This window comes from Sparus aurata, chromosome 14 (genome assembly GCF_900880675.1).
Source record: "Sparus aurata chromosome 14, fSpaAur1.1, whole genome shotgun sequence".
Lineage (NCBI taxonomy): Eukaryota > Metazoa > Chordata > Actinopteri > Spariformes > Sparidae > Sparus > Sparus aurata.
This window is the reverse complement of record NC_044200.1, coordinates 18,695,874-18,723,079: the sequence shown is the minus strand read 5'-3', so window position 1 is coordinate 18,723,079 and position 27,206 is coordinate 18,695,874. Positions and strand designations below refer to the sequence as shown.

At 42.9% G+C, this 27,206-nt stretch overlaps 2 protein-coding genes across 4 annotated transcripts in view; one reads left to right on the top strand and one right to left on the bottom strand.

Moving 5' to 3' along the window:
- The window catches only part of sema3c (sema domain, immunoglobulin domain (Ig), short basic domain, secreted, (semaphorin) 3C), a 46,897-nt gene extending 30,985 nt beyond the window's left edge, over positions 1–15,912 (top strand). For 2 of the 3 annotated variants that reach the window (XM_030440137.1, XM_030440136.1), the window contains exons 7-18: positions 1,331–1,450; positions 1,549–1,691; positions 2,032–2,146; positions 3,251–3,320; positions 4,883–5,027; positions 5,672–5,894; positions 8,006–8,094; positions 9,108–9,149; positions 9,397–9,554; positions 10,405–10,472; positions 12,193–12,323; positions 13,949–14,374. In XM_030440137.1, the coding sequence (XP_030295997.1) occupies positions 1,331–1,450; positions 1,549–1,691; positions 2,032–2,146; positions 3,251–3,320; positions 4,883–5,027; positions 5,672–5,894; positions 8,006–8,094; positions 9,108–9,149; positions 9,397–9,554; positions 10,405–10,472; positions 12,193–12,323; positions 13,949–14,374 (1,730 nt within the window). Of the gene's footprint in view, positions 1–1,330; positions 1,451–1,548; positions 1,692–2,031; positions 2,147–3,250; positions 3,321–4,882; positions 5,028–5,671; positions 5,895–8,005; positions 8,095–9,107; positions 9,150–9,396; positions 9,555–10,404; positions 10,473–12,192; positions 12,324–13,948 lie in introns of all 3 variants that reach the window. The other variant, XM_030440139.1, reaches the window with a different exon arrangement.
- Positions 15,913–17,015: 1,103 nt separating this feature from the next.
- Positions 17,016–23,142, bottom strand: cd36 (CD36 molecule (CD36 blood group)). Its single transcript, XM_030440140.1, has 12 exons — positions 22,784–23,142; positions 22,218–22,378; positions 21,978–22,119; positions 20,031–20,186; positions 19,849–19,940; positions 19,595–19,644; positions 19,451–19,520; positions 19,021–19,208; positions 18,813–18,931; positions 18,655–18,728; positions 17,696–17,750; positions 17,016–17,582 (listed from the first exon to the last, which is right to left on the bottom strand). The coding sequence occupies exons 1-12, from the start codon at positions 22,904–22,906 to the stop codon at positions 17,406–17,408; spliced, it is 1,407 nt and encodes a 468-aa protein (XP_030296000.1). The 5' UTR covers positions 22,907–23,142; the 3' UTR covers positions 17,016–17,405.
- Positions 23,143–27,206: the final 4,064 nt, after the last annotated feature.

Genomic DNA, 27,206 nt, shown 5'->3' with positions numbered 1-27,206 from the left:
GTTCGTATTTCTCCTCGTCTGTCACTCCCTATGTTTATCCCTCCATTCATGACTCAACCGCATCACACCACAACTGTATCCATGACGAGATATGTTTGTTACTCCCTTTGTTTGTTACTTCCTACATCACTCCATACTTGTCACTTCCTACATTATTTTGAATGTCAGTCACTCCCTACCTTCCTCAATCCCCATGTTACTCCGTACTTTCATCTCTTTGTATGTTTGTCACTCCCTACATTCGCCACCCCCTGAGTAATTCCGCATGTTCGTATTTCTCCTCGTCCGTCACTCCCTATGCTTATCCCTCCATTCATGACTCAACCGCATCACACCACAGCTGTATCCATGACGAGATACAGCAAATGCCAGCTCGACCACACTCCTTAGATAGAGCTCATCTGACATATTAAATTGCCAACATTCAAAACCAACCAAGCATGTCATTCAATGATATCACATGTCCCAGTCAGTAGTGTACCATGGAACTTGACAGTGCGTATCCCAGCAATGCTATCCTTTAAATGTCAGTCAGCCCCTGCCATGAGAAACCCCAACATAAAGGCTTAGATTCCATTAATATGAAATGTAAGAACCGTCATATACTAATGAGAAATTCATACTACAGTAACACAGATTATTTGCACTAAAAGAGGGTTTAATTCAAGACTAATGCAGTATCTCATTCAACTCAGGCCGTTCCCTCTTCCCAGTTCTCTCTTTTGATGTCTTATTGGCCAGGGGGTGTAGGATTGCTGTTGACACCACTAAAGGCGGCACATTGCACCCCCAGCGCTGCGTTCTGACACCTGAGCATGGCCATGTCAGCAGCAGCTTTGCCAGCTAGTGAGCGCCTTCAGAGATGCCAAGGAGGGAACCAGAGAGGGGAGGGTGGAATAACCCTGAAGGGAGTAGGAAGGAAGGTGCTCTGCCAAATGGAGTCGAGGTCACAAAGCTGTGGCAACAGAGAGCGAGCCTTGAAGGACAATCAGAGGCGGTGTCCGGGCTTGATACAAATCTGTGCTTCATATTCCCCATCCGCATGTTTTGGACTCTTTGTGGTCGTCTGAATGCTGTCGTCACTCGCTCCTTAGCAAGCCAGTTTGGATACAGGCCACATTCCCCTAATCCTCCCTTAACTTGCCCCGCCATCCTCCAAAACAGATGGTCTGGAACTAATGGATGATGAAGTGAGAGTAAAGGAATGATAAAAAGCCATGGAGAGCATACATTCTCTATTAGTAGCAGGACACACACAGACTGTACACCCACTTATAAAACAATCTCAACTTTATGGATAACACATTGGTGTATTGTCATCTGTTTTAAGACCAGGAGCTGTTCTCTGGCATGTACATTGACTTCATGGGGACTGATGCTGCCATCTTCAGGAGCCTGACCAAGAGAAACGCAGTGCGGACAGACCAGCACAACTCTAAGTGGCTGAGTGGTGAGAGCACAAATATTCTCAAAAAAACCTAATAAATGAGACAAATATTTACTGCTGTGAATTTTTGAAGTTTCCATGTATTCCTTTCTGTCATTTAGAGCCAATCTTCGTTGACGCCCACCTGATACCAGACGGGACAGACCCTAATGATGCCAAATTGTATTTCTTCTTCCGCGAGAGGCTGACGGATAACAGTGGAAACACTAAAAATATCCACACCATGGTGGCCAGAGTGTGTCCAGTGAGTGCCTTTGTCTTTGCCTGAATAGACTGTCACAGTTGGAAATAGGACCCAAATGCTGACACACAGAGGCAGCTAGGTTGGAAAAAAAAGCAAACTTTAATGAGCAGAATCCAAAAAGCAAGTATCAAAAGATGGGCAAAGGAGAGTCCAATGAGAAAATACAAAACTGAAGACTAACTAGAAAACCACAAGGAATAAATCAGGGAAACAGGGCACACACAGAACACTAGGAACACAGGTGAGCAGGAAGTAGAACATGACAGCAACAGGAAACAAACAGGAAATAACCATACCATGAAATGTATGTTTTCTTCCCATGTGCTGCTTTTGTCTGTAGAATGACATCGGAGGACAGCGAAGTCTGGTGAACAAATGGACCACCTTCCTCAAGGCCAGGATGGTGTGTTCAGTCCTGGAGGAAGATGGTACCGAGACGCATTTTGACGAACTAGGTAAGTAAAGTGAAGGAAAAATAGTTTTTCTAAGTCACACATTTCCTTTACATAATGACTTTCAAGTGCCATTTTATTTTTGCTCCTTACATCACTCTGAATGTGGTCACACCCTTCATTCATCACTCCCTGTTACTCTGTACATTCGCCATTCCGTTTGCCACTCTCGACATTTGTCAACCGAGTTACTCCATGCATTTGTGATTCCCTATATTCCTGGGTCCTTACATTTGTCACCCCCTAAAGACATTACTCCCTGCATTACTACGCATGTTTGTCACTCCCTACATCATTCACTCACTATGTTCACCTGTGCACTAATCATTCTGCACATTGGTCACTCCCTACAGGCTTCATTCACTTTGTTTACCTGTACACTAATCATTCTGCACATTGGTCACTCCCTACAGGCTTCATTCACTTTGTTTACCTGTACACTAATCATTCTGCACATTGGTCAATCCCTACAGGCTTCATTCACTTTGTTTACCTGTACACTAATCATTCTGCACACTGGTCACTCCCTATATTCTTCACTCACTATTTCACTCTATATGCTCATCACTCTGCGCATTAGTCACTCCCGACATTCTTCACTCACTATGTACATTGACCACTCCATACGCTGGTTACTCCCCTTGAAACAAGTTTTAAAAAAACTTTGTATTTTAGAAAATATAATGGCAGAGACCACTCTAATTCCCGAACGCTCGCTATTTTTGTTTCAAGATTTTCCAGCGATTGCTTTCTCCACAAACAGTCCATGGAACCTCCTTTATTTGGTCTGGATTAAGCCTCTAGTCTTTTATCAATTTTCATAACAATTGATCTGTTGTTTTTGGTTTTCCTGTAGTCATTTATTAGCATATTATTCCAGTCCTTTATCAGCTCTACAAAACTACAAACATCAGCTCGCAGCATTTTAAACCTGCTATTCCATTCAGTCCATCAGACCAGTCCATCTATCAACAGGCGCAGTTATTTATTTATCCCTTTTTGGCAATCTCACCTGAAGGATGAGGTGTTTTGGGATATAGGGAATTTGCTGAAAGTACTACACGTGTGCATTTGTCTACATGTGCACATATGTGTTTTCCTTTTCAGAAAGTATGTTTTTGCTGGAAACCGATCAGCCCAAGGGCCTGTTGGTGTTTGGAGTCTTCACATCCACAAGGTAAGGCTGCCGGCGATGAAGCCAACTGTAACATTCCTGCAGGCCTCAGTGGTTATGTTAATCACAGACTGGATATCAGCAGGAGGGGATGTGCTTGTCAGAGGGCGTTTGACATAGAGACATCATGCGTCATGCATCAGATCAGCTTAGTCAGAGGATGAGCTATCAATTACAGTCCTGGTGGCTTCACCATACGGCCTTCATTTTGATGTCCATTTCCTCTGATGGCAGGCGACAGCACATTACTTATTAGATTATGTCTTGCATGATATGTATTGTTGGATGTGTTCCACCAGCACAGAGAAACATTACACAGCAGTATTTCTGAGTGCAGAGAGATTTTTATTATTGTATTTTTGAGATAGGTGAAACCCAAGCTTTGTTCATCAGGTTTCTGAGAAAAAAGGAAGGAATATAGTCAAATGTTGTCTTTCTATTGTCTCGCAGAATGTGAGTGGTGAATGGTTCAATGCATGAGATAGTTTACCTAAAAATCTGATTTAGTGCATCTGTTAAGTGCTTTGTGTAGACAAATATAGAACAATTTGCTCCAAAGACCTGTCCTGCCAAGTGGTCACAGCAATTGTGTGTTGTGTGTGTGTTTTGCTATTTGCCGCTGTCTTTCCTATATACAGTAGTAATGTGATTTACACTTTGGGGCCACCATAGATTTGGCCATTTTTACCTTTATTTCATAGTACGACAGTCTGGCCACCTGGCGCCAATTTTGTGGATTTTTGTCCTTTTGTTTATTTTCTTTTAACCATGTGTTCTGCCAAATGTAGGAACTAAATTCCCCATAAATCACAGTTCTCATCCCTCCTTACTCTTGTAACAGCATAATGCTAAAGCCTCCAAAATGTCAGCTTTTCATGAGCTAAAAACAACCCTGTTTTCACCTTCATGCTAATAGGTATTTTAGATGATCCAATGAATACCAGAAGTGAATTTGATCACATCTTAGAATTCTTTTACAATTAAAATAATGAATATTTAACATCGTAATCTTTGATGAAAGAAATCAAGGCGATAGAAGTGCACCACATTCCATCTGAATCTCTAAATAGAACTTATTAAAACTCTCATTAAAGGTCACAGTCAGCATCACATGGGAAATTTGGTGGTTTGGTCACTTGATCTACATGTTCTCATCTCAAACTGAGTTCATCTGGTTAACCCGGGGTGACACCACCACAGGCGCTCCGTCCACATGTTACCTCAGGATCATATACGGGTTCAGCCGGTGTATCCTGGCTCAAAGAACACCTCCAAACCAAACAGTGAGGTCCTTGAGGTCTCTCAACTGTGTGTTATTACTTCTCCACTTCACACAATATGCTTCTGTTGCCCGTATTCAACAAAGCCTCTTTTATGTGCTAAGCAGTGTGGTTTAAAACGGCTGAGCCAAACCACATCAGATCAATGAGGGAGGAAAGTGTCCTCGCACATCCACAGAAACAGAGACCTTGATAAACAACTGCAGAATATTCCAGCTGGGTGGGTGTCAAGGTGTAGCAGGTTCCCACCGTTGTCTCATTAAAGTATTCATCTTGTTTCCTCAGCTCCGTGTTCAAAGGCTCAGCCGTGTGTGTGTACAACATGGCCGACATCCTCACCGTCTTCAATGGGCCCTTCGCTCACAGAGACGGGCCCAACTTTCAGTGGGTGGCTTTCCAAGGGCGCATCCCGTATCCAAGGCCCGGAACTGTGAGTTCATTTCAAGGCTATCCACTCATTCATTCATTCACTGGTTATTTTAGTGCATGATTCACAAAACAAAGTTCATATAAAGTATTCATGTTCACCGTACCTACTTTCACATCTCAGGCCAGAAAAGCAGTAAGGAGAGGAGCATGCTTGTTAAACCAGCCTCCGTCTTAAAAAATGGATAAATAACATCAATGATTAAACAATCTTTTTCATATATTTATAAATATAAGAGGAAAGACAACTTAGCTAAAGAACAGTCACACACAATCAGCAGCTGAACATGAATATTGTTCAAGTACTTTTTTCTTTATACATTTTTTATTAACTGAGGTAACTGGAAAATATTTGAACTCTGAAGTGTTTAGCGTCTGAGTTAAAGGTCATATTGATCACATTTTCAGCCGTCTGCAAACTTTAAAAAATATAGGAACATCCTTAAAAAAATCACAAATGGATGTAAGAAACAAATAAATGCACAAGAATAAACAAAGGCCCCAATATGGACCCTTGCGGAACACCATATTTAACCTCAATGCATTCAGGCCAATTACTAGCAAACTGTCCATATAGTTGACTTTATATTGTTTTAACATTCGTCTGAAGCATGAAACCTGTGGTTTCACTTTCTTTTGCACCTCCAGTGTCCGGGCGGAGCCTTCACACCCGACATCCAGACAACAAAGGAGTTCCCAGACGACGTGGTGACCTTCGTACGGAACCATCCGGTCATGTTCAACCCCATCTACCCAGTGGGGAGGAGACCTCTGGTGGTCCGGACCAACGCCGACTACAAATACACGTCGGTGGCCGTGGACCAGGTCATGGCTGCCGACGGGAACTACCAAGTGCTCTTCCTGGGCACAGGTATGAAAGTAGACAGGGCCTGCAAATAATGTATTTTGTGCTGCATGTTAAGGTAAATTCAAATTTCATGTACGTATATCCATAAACTGTAGGCCCTCCCCAGTTTCCTGGGAGACTCCAGTTTCCGCCCAGGCTCAAATTTCTCCTGTGTTTCTTCTGAATGTATTTCTGGGTCTGTACAGTGTGCAGTCTGCTGCATTGTTGCGCCTCGTCCTCCTCAGTGACTAAGAGACGGACAAAGAAACGGGGAGGAGAAGGAATATTTTGACACGTGTCAGACGCCCTAGAGAGAAGAATGCCTTCTGAAATTTCTTTTGTTAAGTTTGAAAGGATGGAGGCTGTAAAATCTGCCACGTCAATTTTTCTGTCAGTCAAGACTGAGAGTGTTTTCTGAGAATTAAAAGCAGAATTAGAGTCATTTGACATACTTACTATTTTGTTATTTGTTGTTAAAAATGTTACCACAATGCAGGAGACACAGTCCAAACCTTGAATCTCCATCTTTTCAGTGATCTGTCTTATTTGATCTGCTCAAAAACAGGTGAGACTGCGTTGAAAATGTCAATATTTTCACTGAGCTGGTGGGTTTATTGCTTTCTCTTTCTATGAATGAGCAGAAAACACATATTCACAGACAAGGAAATGTACGTTCATATGAATCGGTTACATGAAATACAGAGAAAAGCAGTCAAATTTGTCATTTAGATGTAAAATTTGAGTTTTTCTTTATTACTTAAAGGTGGTATATGTAAGAATCAGTCACCTTGAATTCATACTCAAGAAACATAGGGGGCAGCTTCTCACCACAGTAACTGCTAACTGTATATATATTTGTTATACATCCATGACTGTAGCTACTGTTAGCTTTTTAGCTCAGTTAGCCATGCAGCTAGCCAGCCTATGATGATGCCAGCAAATAAACATTCTTTTTTCCACAAGCACACATTTTTTAATAAGGGTGCCATTAAATAGAGGAACTGTGACTAAGATATGCACTAAGCTGTACATTTTACAGTTTTATTGATGATATATATACTTTTGTTACAAGCTAATATTGACTCGTCTACATCTAATAGGAATCACTGACAGTGACTTCATCCTGTGACCAGGCAGTTTCAGCTAGAAGCTATTTACATTGAAATGTCCGTAAATAACACTCTGTCATAAAAGTAAATGATTGTTCTGTGGATTTCTGTCAGCACAGCTGTTTATCAGATACACAGATAACAGACTGGATGATAGGGTGTGGTTGTGATGGCCAATATGAAAAAACTCAGACGGCGTTGCACAACACGTAGCTCGTTATCACAGTGATTATTCCACGAATAAATCACAGACGTTGGGACAAGGCGACGTGTCTTAGCAGAGGACTTTGACCTTTTATGGTTTCATTTGATTGAATCAGCTGGAAGAACATGAGCGCCTGGTCTCAATTGAATAAAAATCCAAATTTTATCACAGGTTTTTTTTTAGATTAGTATCTTAAGGGCTTCCTGTGCGCATAACACAGTGGCACAACAGAATAATAAGTGTGCGGGCGCACCTAATTATGCCGCCTTCTCGTCCACCTGTGGTCGCGTTACCGTTCAGCGAAGCTGCCGTGGGACTCCTTCTCTCTCACAGCTGCTTGTGTTTATCAGCCTCTCCTGCCCTGCTTCTTGAAGAGAAGCCATGTGCTTTCTAACCACATCTGAGCCTGAGAAAGCGCTGCTTTGTCTGAGGGGATGAGGGAGACGCTCTTATCAGGCGCTTCCAGGAGCCTTTTTACCACGACTCCCTTCTCCCCCGCTCTGCCGCTCAGACTCCCAGGACGGAACAGCCACGTTGGTGGTGATAGTGTTGCTTCTCGGCCTTTCTCGTGGGCCCTCAGTTACGCGGGGCTCAAGAGCTTTCATCCTTGCCGCTGCCACAGTCGATTTTGCTGTGGAAACATGGCTATCGTGGCTAATTCAAAAGCAAACACGGGTAAAGGAAAACAGACTCGCAGCTTGTTTGTTTTTTCAAGCGTTCGTATTCCCGTTTTTCACACACGTCTGGCCATAGTCATATCTGTTTCACACGGTTTGTTCGAGGAGGTGTGTTGACAACATGTGTTTTCTGCCCTCCCCCAGACAAAGGTACAGTACAGAAGGTGATTGTGCTGCCAAGCAATCAATCCCTGCATGAAGATCTGATCCTGGAGGAGCTGGAAGTGTTTAAGGTCAGCAGCCTTTTTTTTTGTTTTCTTTTTATTCCACTCTTAATTTCATCATCTCAAAATCAAAGGCGAGGGAGGAGGAGGAGGAGGAGGAGGGCGAACTTGGCCACACCACCAAGGCCACCGACAGACAAAAGATGGGTGGCAATCAGACGATGGACGCTCTGCAGTGTAGTGCAGCGTGGAGTGAAGGGGAACATGCTTATAATCGGCACCGAGGGAACCTTTTCTTTGTACATGCTGCTTTATCTCAGCTCAGATCACTAAACTGTCTGATCGACCTGTGATCAGACTTAAAAGCTGAGGCCGCTTTGAACTTCGACTACAAAGAAGAGAAGTGTTCTCAAAAGACAGAAAATATTTATACGAGAAAGCTGAGAGAGAAGGACATCTGGCGAAAAGCTGAGATGGTGAAATGTGCTGCAAGGAACTTTTAAATGGCCAAATAACAGTCTGATTTCAATAACCTAAGATGGGGCTGCTTGTACCACTTTTGTCCACAGGGGGCGCCAGAATCAACAACATTAAAGTTCCTTGTAGCAGCTTTAAAGAAATTTCTTCAACAGAAAACTGTTTTTTAAACAAATATTTGGGGAAAGTCTGATTCCTGTACTGTAAATATGAAGCTACCACAAGCATCCTAGCTTACTTAGCCCCCCACAAAAACCAAAATGTGTCGTATTTGCACTTCTATTTTTGGTCGGAATATACAAGTAAGAAATAATTATATGTCACTGGTGGGTTTTGAAATGCTGGAAGGTGGATTTTGTTACTTTTGGACATAGCCAGGCTAGCCGTGCCCCCGGGTTTCCGATCTCTGTGCCAAGCTAAGCTAACTGGCTGCTGGCAATAGATGCATATTTACTTTGTGGACACGAGAGTGGCACTGGTCTGATCATTAAAGTCTCAAATAGGTTTTATTTTCACCCAAATGTTCCCAAGTATTCCTTTTAAAATTCTGATTTAAAAATGTTCTGCAATGGCTAAAAGCTGATTCTTGCGTGTGCTCTTTTCAGAATCAAGCTCCTGTTACAAACTTGAGAATATCCTCCAAAAAAGTAAGTGTCCCTCCACCTTTTGCTTCCCTCACACATTAACTACAGTTTTCATTGTTTTAATATGTTATTAATCGTCTGTGGCTTCTATGTAATGCCTGACACAGAAATCTCCTGAGCGTAACAAACCTCCCAAAGGCAAGGAAATAATAAGCCGTAATGGTTTCGGCGCTCTGCCTCATTTTCCTGTCAGCCGGCCACTTATTAAGACAAACAGGGCGGACTGACATTTGAACTGTTTACTTTGCAGCAACAGCTGTACGTCAGCTCCGAGTTCGGGGTCTCGCAGGTCTCGCTGCACCGTTGTCACGCTTACGGCTCGGCCTGCGCCGACTGCTGCCTCGCCAGGGACCCCTACTGCGCCTGGGACGGACTCAGCTGCTCGCGCTTCTACCCCAGCGGCAAAAGGTACACAAAGGTTTACAGTTTTGTAGGAGTATTACGATATCTTTGAATGCCATTCGAGGGAGTGTTTAGTGTCCACCAAGGATTCTTCTCCTGGCTGTGTTGAAAAACGAGCTTTTTAAGCCCCAGAACAAATTTTTTTCAGTGTTATGAAGTGGTGACAGGAGGCCATTCAAAGAGGCGGCTATTCAACACTTTCACCAGTGTTATGATAAACTCCAGCATAGTGCAGTATACAATTTCTGTTTGCCTGATTCTTGCAGATTCTGGGGCCAAATAATTTTCTTCTGCAGTAATACAACAAATGTGAAATCAATCAGTGCACCACGCCCGTGTTCAACAAGAACAGAAAAAAAGCTGTTCTTGACTTCTGAGGGCTAAAAGATCACACGACTGGATTCCTTCAGCGCACACTTCAGTCCAGGCCCTGTCACTGATTCCGCTTTTGTTGTTTCCCCTCCCTCCATCTAGACATAACACAGACAAAGAGGTCTGAGCGACACCTCGTCCTCCGAGCCGTTACCTCTCTCTCCGGTCTCTTTGAGCGGCCAGCTGCCCGTCTCTCGAAATTCCAGTCAGTCGTAGGTCAAGTTTAGTTTGGTCGCGGAACAAAAGCGCGGCGCGGAAAATGTCTCTGAAATGTGTCTGCTGTTTACGTGCCCTCCTCCTCAAGCTGTTATATGAGTGTGCACCGCTGAGTGGAATAACAGTCAGATTTTCCTCTTATTGTTTTGGCATGCTGGCTGCTCCCCTCCACGCTCTTAATATGAGGTGAACATGTGAGGATCAGATTCTGTATTTAGCTTTTTTTGTGTATTTATACTCATTGCTATTTTCGTCTTCTTTTTTTTAGGAGAAGCCGAAGGCAGGACATTATGCATGGAAATCCGCTCACTCAATGCAGAGGATTTAACCTGAAAGGTAATTAAAGCTGCACTAATCGATATTTTTTATAGCAACAAACAAGCAAATGAATGTGTGATGTGTGAAAGTTATCACTCCTCGGGACAAGAACACAGAGGATTTTCACCCACATGTGCATTTTCCCTCGCAGCTTAGCCTCTTTTAGCTAATTGTTTTGATTTTACAGCTCACAAATTACACAGTCATTAACCTTACCAGTTGTTTTTCTACCAAAAAAAGCTCTGATTTTAAAAAGACAAACTCTATACCCCATCTGCCCAGCACCAGACTAAATTAGCAAATAGCTGCGAGGAAAAAAAGTTAACAGCTATTAAGTTCTAGAAAAAAAAAGGAGCTAAAAGAAAGTATTTATTCAACTTGCATTCGTCAGATGTAGAGAAACACAGCTCCAAATGAACGCTAATGTTGCTACGTGTCAGCAGTATGTGTAAATTGGCTACCAGTTGCTAACATGCTAGCCCTAACAAATTTATAAGGTGATAACATTTCAAGCTTGTGTTTTTTAGCTTGTTTTTACCAAGCACCAGATAGCCGACAGAACTAACGACTAAACAGCTAAATGGCCAAAAAACAAACCAAAGTAAATACACAACTTTCAAGTTTCCGGTGGACAGAAACGCAGCACCAAATGAACGCTAATGCTGCGACGTGTCAGCAGGATGTGTAAATGGGCTACCAGTTGCTAACATGCTAGCTGTAACAAATTTCTAAGGAGTTAATATGTCAATTTTTGTAGACAAAATTAGCATATAGCTGGCGACGACAAGCGGCTAACGGCTAATTAGTCCAAAAATCCAACCAGGCTAAAACTAAAGTAAATAGTTAACTTAGAAAACACAGCTCTGAACAAATGCTAATGTTGCTGCACACTTACGTTCAGGTAGTAACGCCTTACTGGGCTTTGTGACTAATAATATTATGGATATGTAAAAGTCAAATTACTCTAAAAGCTAACAACGTTCTGCTAAAAGCATCATCATTTCAATCAAATTTGGAATTCTCTAAATTCGAACAATGCTGGAACATTTTGGATAATGTAAGTTAATCCTGAAATGTTACGTATTATATCTTGAGGTTCCACTGCCCCCAACTGTCCACACTGACAAGTTAACCGTCAGTGTGAAATCATTTCGACTCACAGACAATTACAGAAGTTTACACCAGAGCTGTAGCTGCAACTGCTGCCTGTCCAGGGGTGTCTGAGCTGGTTTGCGAGCCCAGGTAAAGCACGACATCCTTCGCCGAGATTCACACAGTCGACTGGCGGGGTGCGGTTTAATGAGGGGAGAGGATTTGCTCCCCGGAGAGTCCCATTTCCATGAACAGTTTACGTCTCTAAATTAACTCGAGCTCTGGGAACCAAGCATCTGGCCATTACCACTAATTAGTGGGAGCCCTGTCGTACATCCAGCTGAGTGATGAACCATTTAGCTGCGACAAAAGCGACGCGGTGGATGAGACGAGTCGGTCCTGCGCGTTTTGAGGGGTTGTTTTGTGAGTCTGTAGGAAGGGAAGAAATCTTGGTGGAGTTTGGTTTGGGGTGCAGGTGTCAGACTAATCTCTGTGTCAACATTTCAGTCTCGCTGCTGGGACTCGAGACAGATTTGGGTCCATCTGTGGGGTTTGCGTCTGTCAGCGAGTGACGTCTGACGTGACTCCATTGACTTTGCCTCTGTGTGTGTGTGTGTGTGTGTGTTTTTGTGTGTGTGTGTGGCAGCTTACAGAAACGCAGTGGAGATGACGCAGTACGGCGTGAAAAACAACACCACCTTCCTGGAGTGTTTTCCCAAGTCTCCCCAGGCCTCTATCCGCTGGCTCATTCAGAGGGACAATGACAGGCGGAAAGAGGTCAGTCTGACATTAAGAGGGGGGTCAAAGGTCGACCTCACAGCCCGCCTTTGCTTGTATTCAACAAGCGGAGGTGGGTCCAAGGACACGAGGGTGACCCCTTAGAGATATAAAACGACCCAAATGTCCTTTTTTTCTGATTTATGGGGATCTGCTCTCGTGTTTTGGTCACATCGTTAAATATCACAAATGAGCTCACACGTCTGATAAGGACTTGCATCGCGCGAGGAATGACACAGTCCACGTTTATTGGCAGCGGAGCACACTGACGAGCAGCGATACTGATCAAACATGATATAGATCTTTAACTAATGACCCCGATTGTCAGCAGGGAAACATTTGACAAATATTTGAACCCTTTGAAAGATTAAATAAAAGCCGGGCAAGAGAGAGAGAGACAGAGCGGGCTTGATAAAGACACTTCTTTTATGGATTTGGCTCCGGCCCCTTTCGGGTACGCTTCAGAGTAACGGCCGTTTTATTGCTTTTTCTCTCGTGGGGATGGAAAATAAATCACTTTAGTTTTATGGTGTGTAATCATTGGAGTCTTATCAAAGCTTAAAGTCTGGCTGATTTTACAGTCAGCATCAGTTTAGTCTCGTGGCTGTTTTAAAGTATTGACGTCAGTATTTCAAATGTTTTGACTGAAAATTTTCAGCAGCGAAGAGTTCTTCAGATAATTGGTCAAAGAAATGAAGCATATGTAAATTTCAGATGAGCAGTTTTATTTACAGTATAGCAACTTTCAAACACAGAGGCCAAACAAAGTCATTACACAGGCAATGAAAAACCTTAGAATGACATTCAGAGAGATGAAAAATAAAATGAAATACGATAAAACTAAATAAAATCAAAGAAACACTATGTATCTTTTTAAGTAATTCTGGAGAAGAAAGTTGATTGTTGAGTCTCATTCTTAGATCAACGCTTTTGGTGAATGGTTCAGGTCCGACACCAAAGACCGGATTTGGTATTTGATTCTGATTTGGGCGTGAGATTGGCGTACCCCGCCACTCGCCCAGTGTTATGGGATCGACCAGGAGTAGAGTTACAGCGCAGTAATAAGTGGAACAAGGAGAAACATAAAATAGTCCAGCAGTTTCCTTACATTCACAGCCAACCTGCATTCGGAGGCGACTCCACTGGTTTCAAAAAGAAGTCAAATTGCATGTAAGCTTATGGGAAAATTACCCCACTTCTTACTTGATTTATAACCTCAGTAAGCAGTTTCCTTACGAGTTTATGCTCTCAATCGCGAGTTTCAAGTCTTCTTCAACACAGAGTGAAGATCAGTTTGTGCATTAATGTCCCATTTAGGCTAAAATAGATGATAAAGCGGGGTTTCTCATCCAAATATGGTCGCTTCTGGCTCCTTAAAACCAAGATGGTGCCCAACTCAAGACCACATAACGGTAGCCATAAACCAATTAGTATTTATAGGGAAGTGATGAGCGCCATTCGACTGGATATTCTCCCATTTGTAGTTAAAAATGGGTTTGAATCTGGTTACTGCAATTCTGATAACATGATGCACATCATTTTCATTAAAGTATTCAATCTGAAGTTTTCTTTTGATTCGTCATCTGTCTGGACTTTTTTATTTACTGTGGCTGCTCCAACCACAGGTGAAGCTGAGCGACCGCGTCCTCTCCACCGAGCACGGCCTCCTCATCCGCTCCGTCCAGCTGTCCGACCAGGGCCTCTACTACTGCCTGACCACCGAGAACGGCTTCAAGCGCACCGTCGCCAAGATCCGCCTGCGAGTGCTGAGCGAGGCCATGGTGAGCGTGCTGACGGACAAACAGCAGTCTCCGTGGGCGTGGGCCAGCTCACTGCACCCCAAGGTCCTGTTGGCGGCGTTCAGCCCCGCAGAGAGCCTGGCCGTGCAGCAGTACTGCAAAGAGAGGAAGGAGCTCCAGAACCTGCAGCAGAGGCAGCAGAAGCAGCAGCCTCCGCCGCCCGGGCCTCTCAGGGGGGACCTGGCCAAACTGAAACCCCTGCTGGACCGCAGGAAGAGCCGCAACCGCCGCAATCACCTCCCAGAGGTGTGACACTTGGCTGCTGCTGCTGCTGCAGAGACTGACGCACGCCTTCCTCCGATTCTATTCCTCATTTTCATCTCAAACTGCAGAGCTGCGCCGCGGACGCACAGTAAAAAAAAAAAAAAAACGAGGAGGTGGGTGCGGGGAGAGTTCAGCGGTATCTGTATTTTTCTTGCATGAGGCACTGCGACCAGATGGCTGTGACATACACTAACGCACACTCACAGGCACCCACGAGTTCGTTCGTCACAAACTGAAGTGGCCCCCGCTACGCCACTAATAAACTGTGGTCTCAGTTGAAAAACACACCCACCGTGAGATGAGATGTTATCGTACTGAAGATATTAGATGGGGGGAATGGACCGGCCGGGGTATTAACTCACCACTAGAAAAAAAAAAAGGTAATTTGAAATCACGATGGTGCAAAGAGGAGATTGAAAAAAGGAACAAAAAGGGAGACAGATGCATGTTTGACATTAGGTGCCCTCTGAAGTATTATCCTAGCGTTTTATTAGAGTCTTCTCACATTTCCGTACTCACTTTAAACTAACAGAATCAGCAAAAGGACATCTTGGGTAACAAAAAAGGTCAAAAAAAGAAAGAAACCTCGTCTACAAAAGCTCTTTTCATACAAAGCGCAGATGGCGATCAGCCCCCATAAAAAGTGTTATATTACAAGTTAAGCTGTATTACTTCTAAGAACAGTGCCGATGTTACCCGAACAGAAAACAGTACTGAGTAGAAACATGAAAAGTCTTCAGTCTTATACGATCTCTCTCCTGCTATATTTATTCGTATTACTCTGATTTTTACATGTAAGAGAACGTGCCTCACTGTAACTCTGCATATCCTATCGTACGTCTCTCGTTTCCAGCACAGACGCATGTTAATAGAAAGTTTGTGAGTAACGTAGAGGTCTTTTAATCCTTGCCCGGATCAGATCCGGGGCAAAACAAACTAGCGGATACGGTACGCACATTTTTAAGTAGTGTCTAAACTTGGAGTTTACATCATAGACGTGACAATATCCTCCTCTGGATCCACATTTTTCATATTGTCTACAGCAAAGTAGACTCATAGTTCAGTAATAATCAGCGGGGATAGTCTGTGAGATCATTTGTTACATGTGAATAGACTTTTTTTTCAGTAGTGTAGTTAATGTAGATAGAGATTATTTGTTGCTTGTGTACAGAGTATTTTTCTTTTTTGTTGTTTTCGTTTCATCCCGTTAATTTAAAGTTGTGTCGATCGTGTGTGAGTTTTTTTTTTCCATTGTGTACATAATTTCATATCATAACATATTTCACCAAGTATGACTGTATCTGCAAATTGCAGAGACATACAGTATTATTTTCATTTTTTGAGAGAAAAAAAAAGACTTTTTCGAGCTGTACCTTCCCTCATACAGATCTCTGCTACACGTTTAATAAAACTGTGCGACCAGCATCATGTCAGCTTCAACTCGGTGTAATTTCAGTGTTATGAAACGTGTATTTCTATTTATTAATGTCATGATAGCCTGAATAAATCTGTTCAGATGAATCCCAGTTTTACAGAAGGACCATGCATTTTGTTGTCAGACATTTTTATTAGTATAATTTCTCAAAATGTGGACTTTGTCTTTCTTTTATTAACCAATACATCATCCCCCCTTTTTCTATTTGATAGATTTCACGGTGTGTTATTCTCATTCTGCTGTTTGAAGGAACAGCCTCACTGTTTGGGGAAAAAAAAGCTTATTTGCTGAGAGTTAAATGAGAAGATCAACATTACTCTCACGTCTGTGGGGTAAATATGAAGCGGTAGCCAACAGCTGGTTAGCTTAGCTTAGTAAAAAGACTAGAGAGTGATATGGAAACGGTCCAAAGCAACACATTTTATGTAATTAACAGAAAAAATCTACACAAGTACAAAGCCTGATCTTTTGCTGATCTTAAGAAAGCTGTTTAATTATCTGAACATAACCAAGTGGTTTGTTAGCTACAGCTAACAGCTACATTTTGTTAGATAAACCCAGGAAACAGCTTACAGTTATGTTGTGGATTTAAGGTAGCAAGCTAATGGCTGAAGCTTCCTTTTTACAGTACGTAGAGTGAGATATTTATTATTTTAATCTTACTGAAAATAAAAATTAATTCCAAAAAAGGATCATCACGTAACGTGGATGATCCACAGGTTGGATATTACGGGGAAGCTCCAGTTTTTCAAACCAGATTGTTTTGTCCTAAATCTCAGCGTACAGTACCTGAGACACCTCAAGGCCGTAAAGACGTGGGGGTAAATCTTAGCTGTTTTTAATCCCAGTGAAACATTCCCGTATACGTGTGACATATCAGATTCAGACCGAACAGTAAACTCAAACACACCCGGGAGGCTGCAGAACCAGGGTCATTTAAAACCCATAAAATCGAAGAGGGGCTTCCCGGTGGGCAGAAACACTGCTTTCTCACCAAACAAACCAAAGTGCCATTCATAACCACAGTATAATCATCCCCCAGTCTGTTTTAAAAACTCCTTTTGATTTATGGGCCACTCAAGGTTAAGAGGAAACCAAATCAGTTTCTCTTCAGCGCGCACAATGCAGAGGTTTGTCTCAGCAGCAGGAAGGTCTCTGCCGTAGATCGGTTCTGAACACCCCACAAAAACAAAATACTTTCCAGCTTTTATTCATTTTATAGACATTAGTTGAGCAAAAGACATGAACATTTTCATGAGATCGGATTCACGTACATCTTATATTTCCATAGGGTATCAAGCAAATTCATTTCTCCTCTGTGTGGATTGATAACCTGACGGTTCAGAGGAGTCTCCATCTGCTCTCACGCGAGAAATCCCTGATTGAGTTATTTGTTACAGTGTTTGCAATCAAAACATAATACTTGGCAAAGGAATTCAGCTCTTGAGCTTTTTGCGAAAAATCACAGTATCCCCCCCTTTTCATCAAAGGAGGTACGACATTATAAATTACAAAAAAGTGCAAGTCTATATCAAAAGGCTTGATGTCCTTTAGCAGCTTTAACACACTGTGCTATGCCTTCATTCATACGAATTTTCCGGGGCTGTGTCTGCACCTCACCACGCAGTACATGGTGAAACACAGGACGAAGATAGACACACCGATGCCCAGCAGCGACAGCTGTAGCACCTCCAACGTCTCCACGCGGGAGAAGAGCTCCTCCTTAAACATGTCCGCCGTTTCATGATCCAACGCAGCCGTCTGGTTACGAACACAGAGACGGAGAAAGAGTCGTCATCATCACACAGCTGAGAGTTAGCAGACTATACGATCCACAACTACAGGGATCCATTTTGTTCTGTTTTTTATCTTACCTCATTCAGCCAGACAATAGGGAATATGGTGTAGTCCTTGACTTGCTTAAGCACTCTGCAGGGAAAGAGTTTATTAATCGGCGTTCAGTATTGAAATGTGCAATATTATCTTTAAAGACTTTTTTATCTGTACAATATTTGCTCGTTAGGTGAGAAGATTGATAACACGTTCATGTTTGAAGGATCGATATAAGGCCGACAGGTGGTCTTTCTGCTTAGCTTAGCTTATCTTAGTGCAAACACCAGGAACAGCTGCCCTGGTTTTATCCAAGGGGAACAAACTTGGCCTGATTAGTATGTAATATCGTAATGGTATTATTTTTTACAAAGAAGAAGAAGAAGACAAAGAAGATGAAGAATAAGACAAAAAGGAAGAATTAAAACGAGAAAAAGAAGAACAAGAAGAAGGACAAGAAGACAAAGAAGGCCAAGAAGAAGAAGAAGAAGATGGAAGTGAAGAAGAAGAAGAAGAATAAGAAGAGGAAGACAAAAAGGAAGACATATGCCAAGAAGAAGAACAAGAAGAAGGACAACAAAATGAAGATGAAGGAGACGGTGTGCATGAACTACAGGTGCTATACTTCCTTAAAAATACAAAGATGTACAATTTATTGGTACCATTTATGGTACCAGCTAAAAAATTAATTTGTATCATGCACCCTTGCACAAATTATTTTAAAAAATGACACCACAGCTTAGCTTACGTGTTAGCATATCACTCCGTATAAAGCCAGAACAATGGTCCACAACTTCATTTTATCTTCCTCATTTTAAAGCATGAAAGAAAAAAATTTAACAACTGAAGCAACGAGGTATCACACGTCAACAGCATCATGTTCTCTTTCTTTACATTTACAAAACACGATAGTGGTCTTAATCTTCTCGTCTCGCTCCCGTAACAAAAAGCAAACATGTACCTAAAAACATCCCCAAAAAAAAAAAAATGCAGTACAACTTACGTGATGACCTTCGACGGTCCGTACATCATATTTACTTGAATCCTCTTGGCAAACCTCAAGGTGAACCCCGTGATCTGGTGGGAAAATACCACAAAAAATGAGCATCAGAGTTCTCTAAAAGTCAAAAAAAGAAAAGATCAGTTTTTTGATGCACTTACAGGTTCCACGTCCATGAAGGTGTCGTGGTGCTCTGGGCTGGGAGAGAGGCCCAGCACGGACTCTCGCAGGGACGGACTGCCGTAGAGAAAGTGGGGCAGGGAGATGTAGATCGGTTTATCTGTTCAGAAAAAGACAACCAGACATCAGAGGACAGTCCTGGGGCTGCTTCAACTTCCTGTTTGCTCTGGATAACAAATGCAAACTGACTTCCTTGACACGAGCTGATGTCCAGCACTCCGGCCATGGTGCAGTTCTTGGTGACCTTCGGATCCCGGCAGTAACACTGGTTGTCTGGGTTGACGTTGGGGGCGGCCAGGGTGTTTGGCTGCAGGGTGTAGCGGTACACTTTGATCCCTTTCAGATCCAGGCTGTCCTCATAACTGGCTGACACAGACCTGAAGGCAAAAAGAAAAACCACAGAGGTTAGTTCAAATGTCTTCCCTACGTGTCTCCAGTAATCTCTGGCTCTTTGGCACTGGAAAGCTCTGACCTCTAGTGGCTACTGAGAAGAAAGTCCAAAGGTCAACTTCTCAAGATTAAGATGTTAAACCTCCATCACCGACACTTAATGTGTCATCAAAGCACAGCCAGACAAGATCAGACACGAGATCAGACAGGAAATGACACTTTTCATCACCTGCAGATGTCTGATGAGAAGAAATAGAGCGGCTTCCTCTTATCCACGAAGGGAGCGAACGACGAAGCATCTGAAAAAGAGGTGAGAGGATTACAAGAAGGGGCTCATAAAAGAATAAGTTGTTGTGCGCCGCGTGAGCCTCACCTGTTCCGTTGATCATGTTGCAGTACTTGTCGTCCCAGAACGTTAAACTCCTGTTGGACAAAACACAATTTGTCAAGACGTGAAACAGCTGCGGCTTCTCACTTGTCGGATCTGTTCAGCCGGATTAACCTGATTTTACCTGCCAGCCAAAAATATCACAACGGAAAAAAAAACAAACAGGATTCTCACATGTCTAAATCTGTCGAACCTAAAGACTCAATATGTCGTTCGCTCCAATCAAAAATCAGACTCACTCCTCTCCGCGCCAACTTAAGATCTTTCCCACATTAGCGATGTCGTCCTCTCCGGTGGAGACAGTGTAGGGGCCGTCATAGGTGCCGTTGTACTAAGGGGAAATAGATTGAATTTAATAAAACTATATATATTTACTGATATAGATTTCTCAGTTTGTTCTTCATAGTAGCTGCTTACTCACAGGTGAAAATAGGCCCGTCGTTACTTTCAGCATAGGGTCATAGTAACCCCACAGCAGCTCCTTGACTGAACGGCGTTGGAACAACGAGGAGTTGGTACTCTTTATCAGTCTCTCCACCACACCATGCAACGTTGTCGGAGTGAGTGAATAAGCTCCCTGGAAAAAAACAAAACAAATCAAAATGATACATCTCAGCTAATTAAAATGTCCAAATGTCTTCAGTGTGACAGTGTTGTCCCGTAACGATACACATCGCAAACGTTTACAACTGCTTGGCACACAGCTGCCGTGGTCGCCCGACTGTGGTGACTGTTATACTACATGATTACTTACAAACAGACTTGCTTTCATTCATCATGAAATCATTAACAGAAGATAAAGACTGCCATTATGAAATTATGACATCCCAGCTGTCAATCATTTCTGTACTCTGGCAGTTGCCACCTTCACGGTGAAGATTATGAAAACACCGACGCTGGCAAAACACGATCTGAGACGAGCAACATCAGCATCCGAAAGATTCTTGATAAACGTAATTTGTTTTTGTTTAAATATAAATAATTTCAAACTCTTGTCTCTGTGTCAAAATTTAACTCTGTTAGCTATTATGGCTAATTTACTGGGCATCTTGCTAGCTAAACTAACAACCTGCCTGTTCATGTAAAATGTAGCTAACCAGACTAGATAGCTTTTCCTGAAAAACATTCTCAGAGTCGTCAACTTAAATACAAAAATGTGCCTGCTGCATTAGTTATTACTTCCAGCTAGCTGCTTATTCATGTAAAATGTGCGACATTGGAAATTAGCCTGCTACATTAGCTATTGTAGCTATCTTCCGGGGCAACTCGCCAGGAAAACATGCTACCTGTCTAGGCTTTCCGTGAAAAACGTGCTATGATTCATCAAAGTAAACACAGTAATTAGCCCGCTACATTAGCTATTGTAGCATTCACAGGAACAGTACTTAACAGGAAATGTTTCAAATAAATAAGCTGGGACTGATCACAGTAAACACAAAAATTAGCCAGCTTCTTTTGCTACTGTAGCTAACTTCCGGTGCAATTTGCCGACTTAACACGCTAGCTACATATTTATGAAAAAGGTAATATGCAAAGATTAGCCCACATTAGCTATTGTAGCTATCTTCCAGGACAAGAGCCGGCATAACATGCTAGCCCATTAACGAAAAATGTGCTAAACACAAAAATTAGCCCGGTGCATTAGCTATTGTCGTTCACGTTAAGCTTGCTACCTATTCATGAAAGATGTGTAAAGACTCATGAGGTAAAATGCAGAAATTAGCCCGCTACATTGGCTTGGCCTGTTATAATTAATTGCACAGTGCATCACAGAAAGCTTCCCTGCTAAACGCTAAACGCTAGACGCTTCACATCGGTGGCGCTTGCTGTTCTCGCAGAATCCACTGATTGGGCTGTTTACGTTTACCACGATTTCAACTTCAGACATGCTGCGAGTAAAATGAGAGTGAGATGAGGAAACGTGTTCAGTGGGGAGAGTAGTTCTTCCCTCTTCAAATAATTATGTACACAGTCTTTTTCCGCTTACCAATTCTTGGCAATTCAAATTAAAAGAAAGATCTTCATTTTCGGGAGGCGTTCCGGTACCCACAAGATAATTCTAAGAAGTTGAGGATGTTTAATCGACTATTTCTGCTTGGATGCTCAAATAGACACCCTGGGAGGTGTAAATCACCCTGTGGTTAAACTCACAGCTCACAAACAGCATGTCACCGAGGGTCACGAGCCAAAAAAAGGCCAGGAACCGCCACTAAAGTGAATTGTTGCACACCAACGACACCCGGCACAGACCGCCACAGCTTGAACTGGCATCGATCGCCTCGTCTGCAGTACAGAGGTGCAGTTAACTATTAACAGCGAGGCCGAGTCGAGTCAGGAATCACCGCTCGGTGGGTTGACACTCACTTACAGCCACAGCCAGGTTGAGGACGGTGATGTGGTCCTCCTCTGGTCCCACGGACATGGAGGGCTCAAAGATGGCGCCCAGGGGCAGCAGGAAGGTGACGGTGAAGTTAGTGAATGTGACGTTCTCTTTAGGAAGATATCTTGTCCTGAAGGCAGAGAGGGGATTACTTTAGATGTTTAAAATCATCATCACAATGATTAAAAAAAAAAAAAAAAAAGAAACAAGGTGAACAATCAAACTTACTTATATGTGTAAGGTCCTCTTTGCACAACCACTGGAGTCGCGCCGTTCTCCACAATCTCCACTGGGTTCGTCACGTCGAAGAACCAGAACTGCCTGTACACCGCTGCCCCCGTGGACACCCAGTTGTCATAAGCTGTCGTTCCATTCTCGATGACGGCTTCCTAAAACCCCACAGACACACAGACGGTCTATTTTTAACTACCCTCAAGACTGCCAGCAGGCCATCTACCCCACTGGTTACATGAAATGGATGCACTGTGATGAGAAGAAAAAAAAAAAGGTCTCAGCCGTTTAAAAATGTCCTCTAAAAGGAAAAAAACAAATCTCAGCTGCTGATCCTGTCACAGATGAAAATCAGGCACACTTCTTCCTCTTCTTCTTTTTTTCCCCCTGCACAGCTTCTTGTTTACCAGTTGAAGCTGCTTTTTTTAAATAAATGCACGCCTCTCATTTCTCCTGATTCACCTTGATCTCCTGCACCACACACACACACACGCACAGCACGCTCACACCTTCCGTCACTCCCTTGCGCTCAGAAACAAAAGGTGAAACTGAGCAGCCCGTACCTTCTTCACCGTCCCCTCAATGATGCTGTTCCCCGCAGGGATGAGGATGCCTCCCAGAACGGCGAGCAGCGCCCCAAACACGGCTCCGGCTAACAGCCCGCACCTTCTATTACAGCAGCCCATGGTGGTGTGCGTTTCCCTCCGTCTGTCCGTCTGTCTGCCTCCCTTGCCTGCCTGCCTGCCTGTCTCCCTGCCTGCCTGCCTTCCCTGGCAGCCTGTTTCTCCTTCTGTCTCTGTGTATCTGGTGTGTGCTAGTATGTGCAGCTCGTCTGTGTTTGCGTCCCGGCAGCAGAGGCAGCAGCAGCAGCACAAGCAAGCCGTACCATGAAGAGGGGCTGACAGAGCAAGTTGAGGCCAGGTAAAGGTACAGACACCTCTGGGAGGCGTCTAGGGACCCCCCATAAATAGAATTATATAATAGCAACACAGGTTAAAGTTCCAGCTGAGACACATCAACCACTTAAGTATCAGTAAACGCTATCAGAGCAGGTGATAACGGGGCTGAGGAGAAAGGTTGAAAGAGGAGTTGGCACGCAGGAGGTACAAAGCAATATAAAGTTGCAGTCGTTGCCATCTTCTCCTCCACCTCCCACCCCGCTTTGTTTTATCATCCGCTCATCTCTTGTATCCTCCCCAAATTCTGCTCATCCGAGCTCCGAGCGAACAGAACAAAAGGAGGGATGTATGAATTATTAACTATATCCACATTGTGCAGAGACTGTTTGACTGTGTAATGTCAAGAGAGGGGGGGGGAGTGTTAAAAAATGAATTGCCCCTTATCTCTCTCCAAGATATTTTGCCCGGCTTATCTTGATTCATCACTCTGATAAAAATGCTTTTGCCTCGTCACGCTGCGCAATCAGCAACAGTGTAACATAAGTTGTGCACATGTCGACTGTCAGCGCGAGCATTAGTTTCAGACCCGTTTTTTTAGGAGGGTTCTGCTGTATTTTTTCTTTTTCTTTTGTGCGTCACTGTCTGCCGTCCGTCCAGACAAAAGTCGCTTAAAGGAGCAGCTCACCCCAAAATGCAAATGCCGAAACGAAATATTGTTATCTTCTCACCCCATTGTGGATGGAAAGATGGAGAGATCCACGGCAAAACCGTATAAGATTATTCTCCTAAACAGCCGAAGAAGATGGGGACTTGTTTTAAAGCATAAAGAAGCGAGTCTTCAGGAGCCCAGAGATCTCAAATTGATTTGAGGAGATGTTCCACACGTCCTTTTGCACTTTAGCTGTTAAGCTAAAAGCGTTAGCGTGCACCCCATCTGTGCATCGCGGGTGCTAATATTGTCTTTATAAATCCATTTGGGCACTCAGGGTTTCTAGACACTTGGATAATGACGGACAAGCTGTGAGAAGCCGTTTCATGTTTCTATTTTTGGTTGTTATTTACATTTTAAAACAAGTCCCCATCTACTTCAAATGTTTAAAAGATGGTTGTAGCATTTTTTTGGGCTGTGAAGCTCCAGAAATGTTTTGTGGACTACGAAACTTCACCTGACTTGCCGATCGGCACTTGGCAGAGTAGATAATGACTGCATTTGTATCTTTGGGTGAACTTTTCCTTTAAGCTGCAGTTGTGCTGGGGTATGCTGCTTTTTTGTCTGGGGTACAAGAAGGACAAATAACGCAAAACCTTGTTGGTTGATTCCCTTTAACACATGCACAGTTTTTATGACTTTATAATCTCATCGAAGAGTCCGAAGGATTGCATCCATCCAGCCACATGGTTTTACTGTTGCTGATTAGGCTCTTAAATCCCACATGAAGAGGAAAACAAATCCATCACAATGGTCGATCGAGATAAGCATGATAAGTATTTTTATGACGGATCAGTTTCATCTGGATCCTGCACTTCCCAGCATGCAGCAGAATCATACCTTTGCTTATGTCCTCCCTCACCTCGAAATGCATGTATCCATCAAAATCCACACTTCTAGTTTGCAACACCGGCTTTTCCGTTACAAGCCTCATCATGACCCTGATGAAATCACGATGACGTCATCAGAGGTCGTTGAAGACATTATGAAACTGCTTCACGTGCTCATCCTTTGAGAAATTGTGGACTGCCCCTTTAAAATGACAGCACTCTGGGGCCTCACAGCTCTGTAGGGCTGAGCATACAGTACTCCCTGTCAACATACACCTCCACACCTCTGTGACGCTATACATTTACACCACCAGAGGGCGGCACCATCATTCCCTCACCGCTCAGCGCTGCCTGTGTGAGTCTCTCTCTACCAAACACTCTCTGTGTATACAAGCAACCGCACATTCTCACCTGACCGACTATATTCTTGACCTTGAAGGCAATATGTGAACATCTTGATTAGATTTCTGGGCATGCACTATCCTCTCCTCACTAGCAGTCATGCTATGTGAGGTCGAGGTAAAGTAAAGTTTTAAAATGTACAGTGCAGGTGAAAAGTTTCTCATTATTTAGTTCCAGCAGTCCACTTGTCAACTGGTGAGACAACAGTGCCACAATGGCTGTCTTTGTTCTTAGCGACTCACATCATGTATAAGAGACTGACCTTTGTCAGCTTCATTGGAGACACACTTAATCAATTTTCTATCATTCATTTGGAGTTTAAAAAATGTTTTATTGCTGTTTTTAGTCCACAAAAGTGTGACCCACCTCAATCCTCGTGGAAGCAACACAGCACCGAGGATTGTTTTCAGAGGATAAAGATCTTCATTGACTGAATAAACAAGCTGGCCTTAAAGGACGACACAGTTTCATGCTGTTTTAATTTGTTAAAATGTGGCGGACCCTGCCACCTCTTCTAGCTTCAAACAGTGTTCAGGAAGTTCATTTACCTCTGAGAACAGCATGTTCATTCAGTTATGGAAAAATAACTGTTTCTGAGTTTAATTTTTACTGTAAATATTAAAATTCTGGGACAGTGTCACTTTAAAGGTATACACCGGTTTAACAAAATAAAAGCATGTGGTGGATTTTTAGTTTTAAGGGTGCTAGTGCTAGAATTTCTTCTCCAGAATTAAACAACAGGGGTCTTAAATGATCTTTCTGAGTTTCAATTAACAGTGAAAAACAACAACAGCAATGAAGCAGAAAGCCAAAATACTCTCCTATAGATCAAATCCTGCATTTATTTCCTATGACAGATTTCATCAACTACTGCACCTTGATATATTTATAGTCATTTATAACTTCCGTACAGTCAAGTCTGAATAAATACTTGTTGATATGTCTGTTCGTTCACTCTGATATCACAGATCATGTCCTCAATGTTGTTGGTATTTCGCTTGTCACACACACAATACCCTGGTGGATCACTGTGTCATCAGAGGCTTTGACATTGAAAACACCAGATTAGTGAATCCTACATGTATTAGTATTAAAGGTAAATAAAACTGGAGGAAGAGCGCTCCCTCGTCAGCATGTGAGTGTGTTTTTAACAAACCAGTTTTGTCCAATTCATCCGGAACACCAACAATGTGCATACTGGACAGTATGCCATCTTTTGTACCATTCTGGTATGTTTATTTAAAATGACTGAATAAATACAGGAAGCTTAACACTGACTGTGCATCACGTAACCATCTAGAAATTAAAGTTTCCTCTTGCAGCCTGACGTAAGGAATAAAGGTACAGTGATAATAAGCAGTAGTTATGTTGATTACACTTCACATCTGTGGTGTTTTCTCAGTTAGTCAAAACTGCATAATCTGATTTGCCTACGGGATACACCCTCTGCCTTGTTTTATCTCAAAGCTGGAGGGGGCCTGGATGAGAGAGAGGGAAACCTTCAGCCAGCACAGGATTAGAATGGAAAGGTCAGCGCCACAAATTTGCATGTGCTCCCAAAGAGGCCCATTTGAAATGAAAATGACATGGAAAGTCGGCGATGATTACAACACGGGGATTTGTGTGGGAAATCTTGAAGGGAAGGCCGTCAGCCTTTGTACCGACTGCTGACTCTGAGGACTCTGCACACTTGACTTTGTGCCCGGGGCTAAATTATTTAAACCACAAACAATGGTCCTGTACAGTTGGACGGGCGGACAGCCAGAGTTGGGGGTTCGGTTCCCATGGGAACAACTCCAGACTCCTGTTATTGGCACTCACAATGTAAAGAATTATTGTTTATTCTATATATAAATAAACCTCACATGATAGAGCCTATAATGTTTAAATGACATGAGCTTTTATTGTGGTAAAGTTGAGGTTGTGCAGGTTTGGAAATGCATTCCCCTCTTAAGGCGTTTCCGGGTTGGGCGTCCACTTTCAAAATAAAAGCGTCAGATTAATAAATTGTCGTTTTTGGTATTAAATCATCACAAACAGTAAATGCAATGCAAAAACACTGACATGTGACTTTTTTTTGCCAATAAGAACATCACAAAATAAACTGAAGATCATACAGTAAAAGCACCGTAACAATATTATCGTT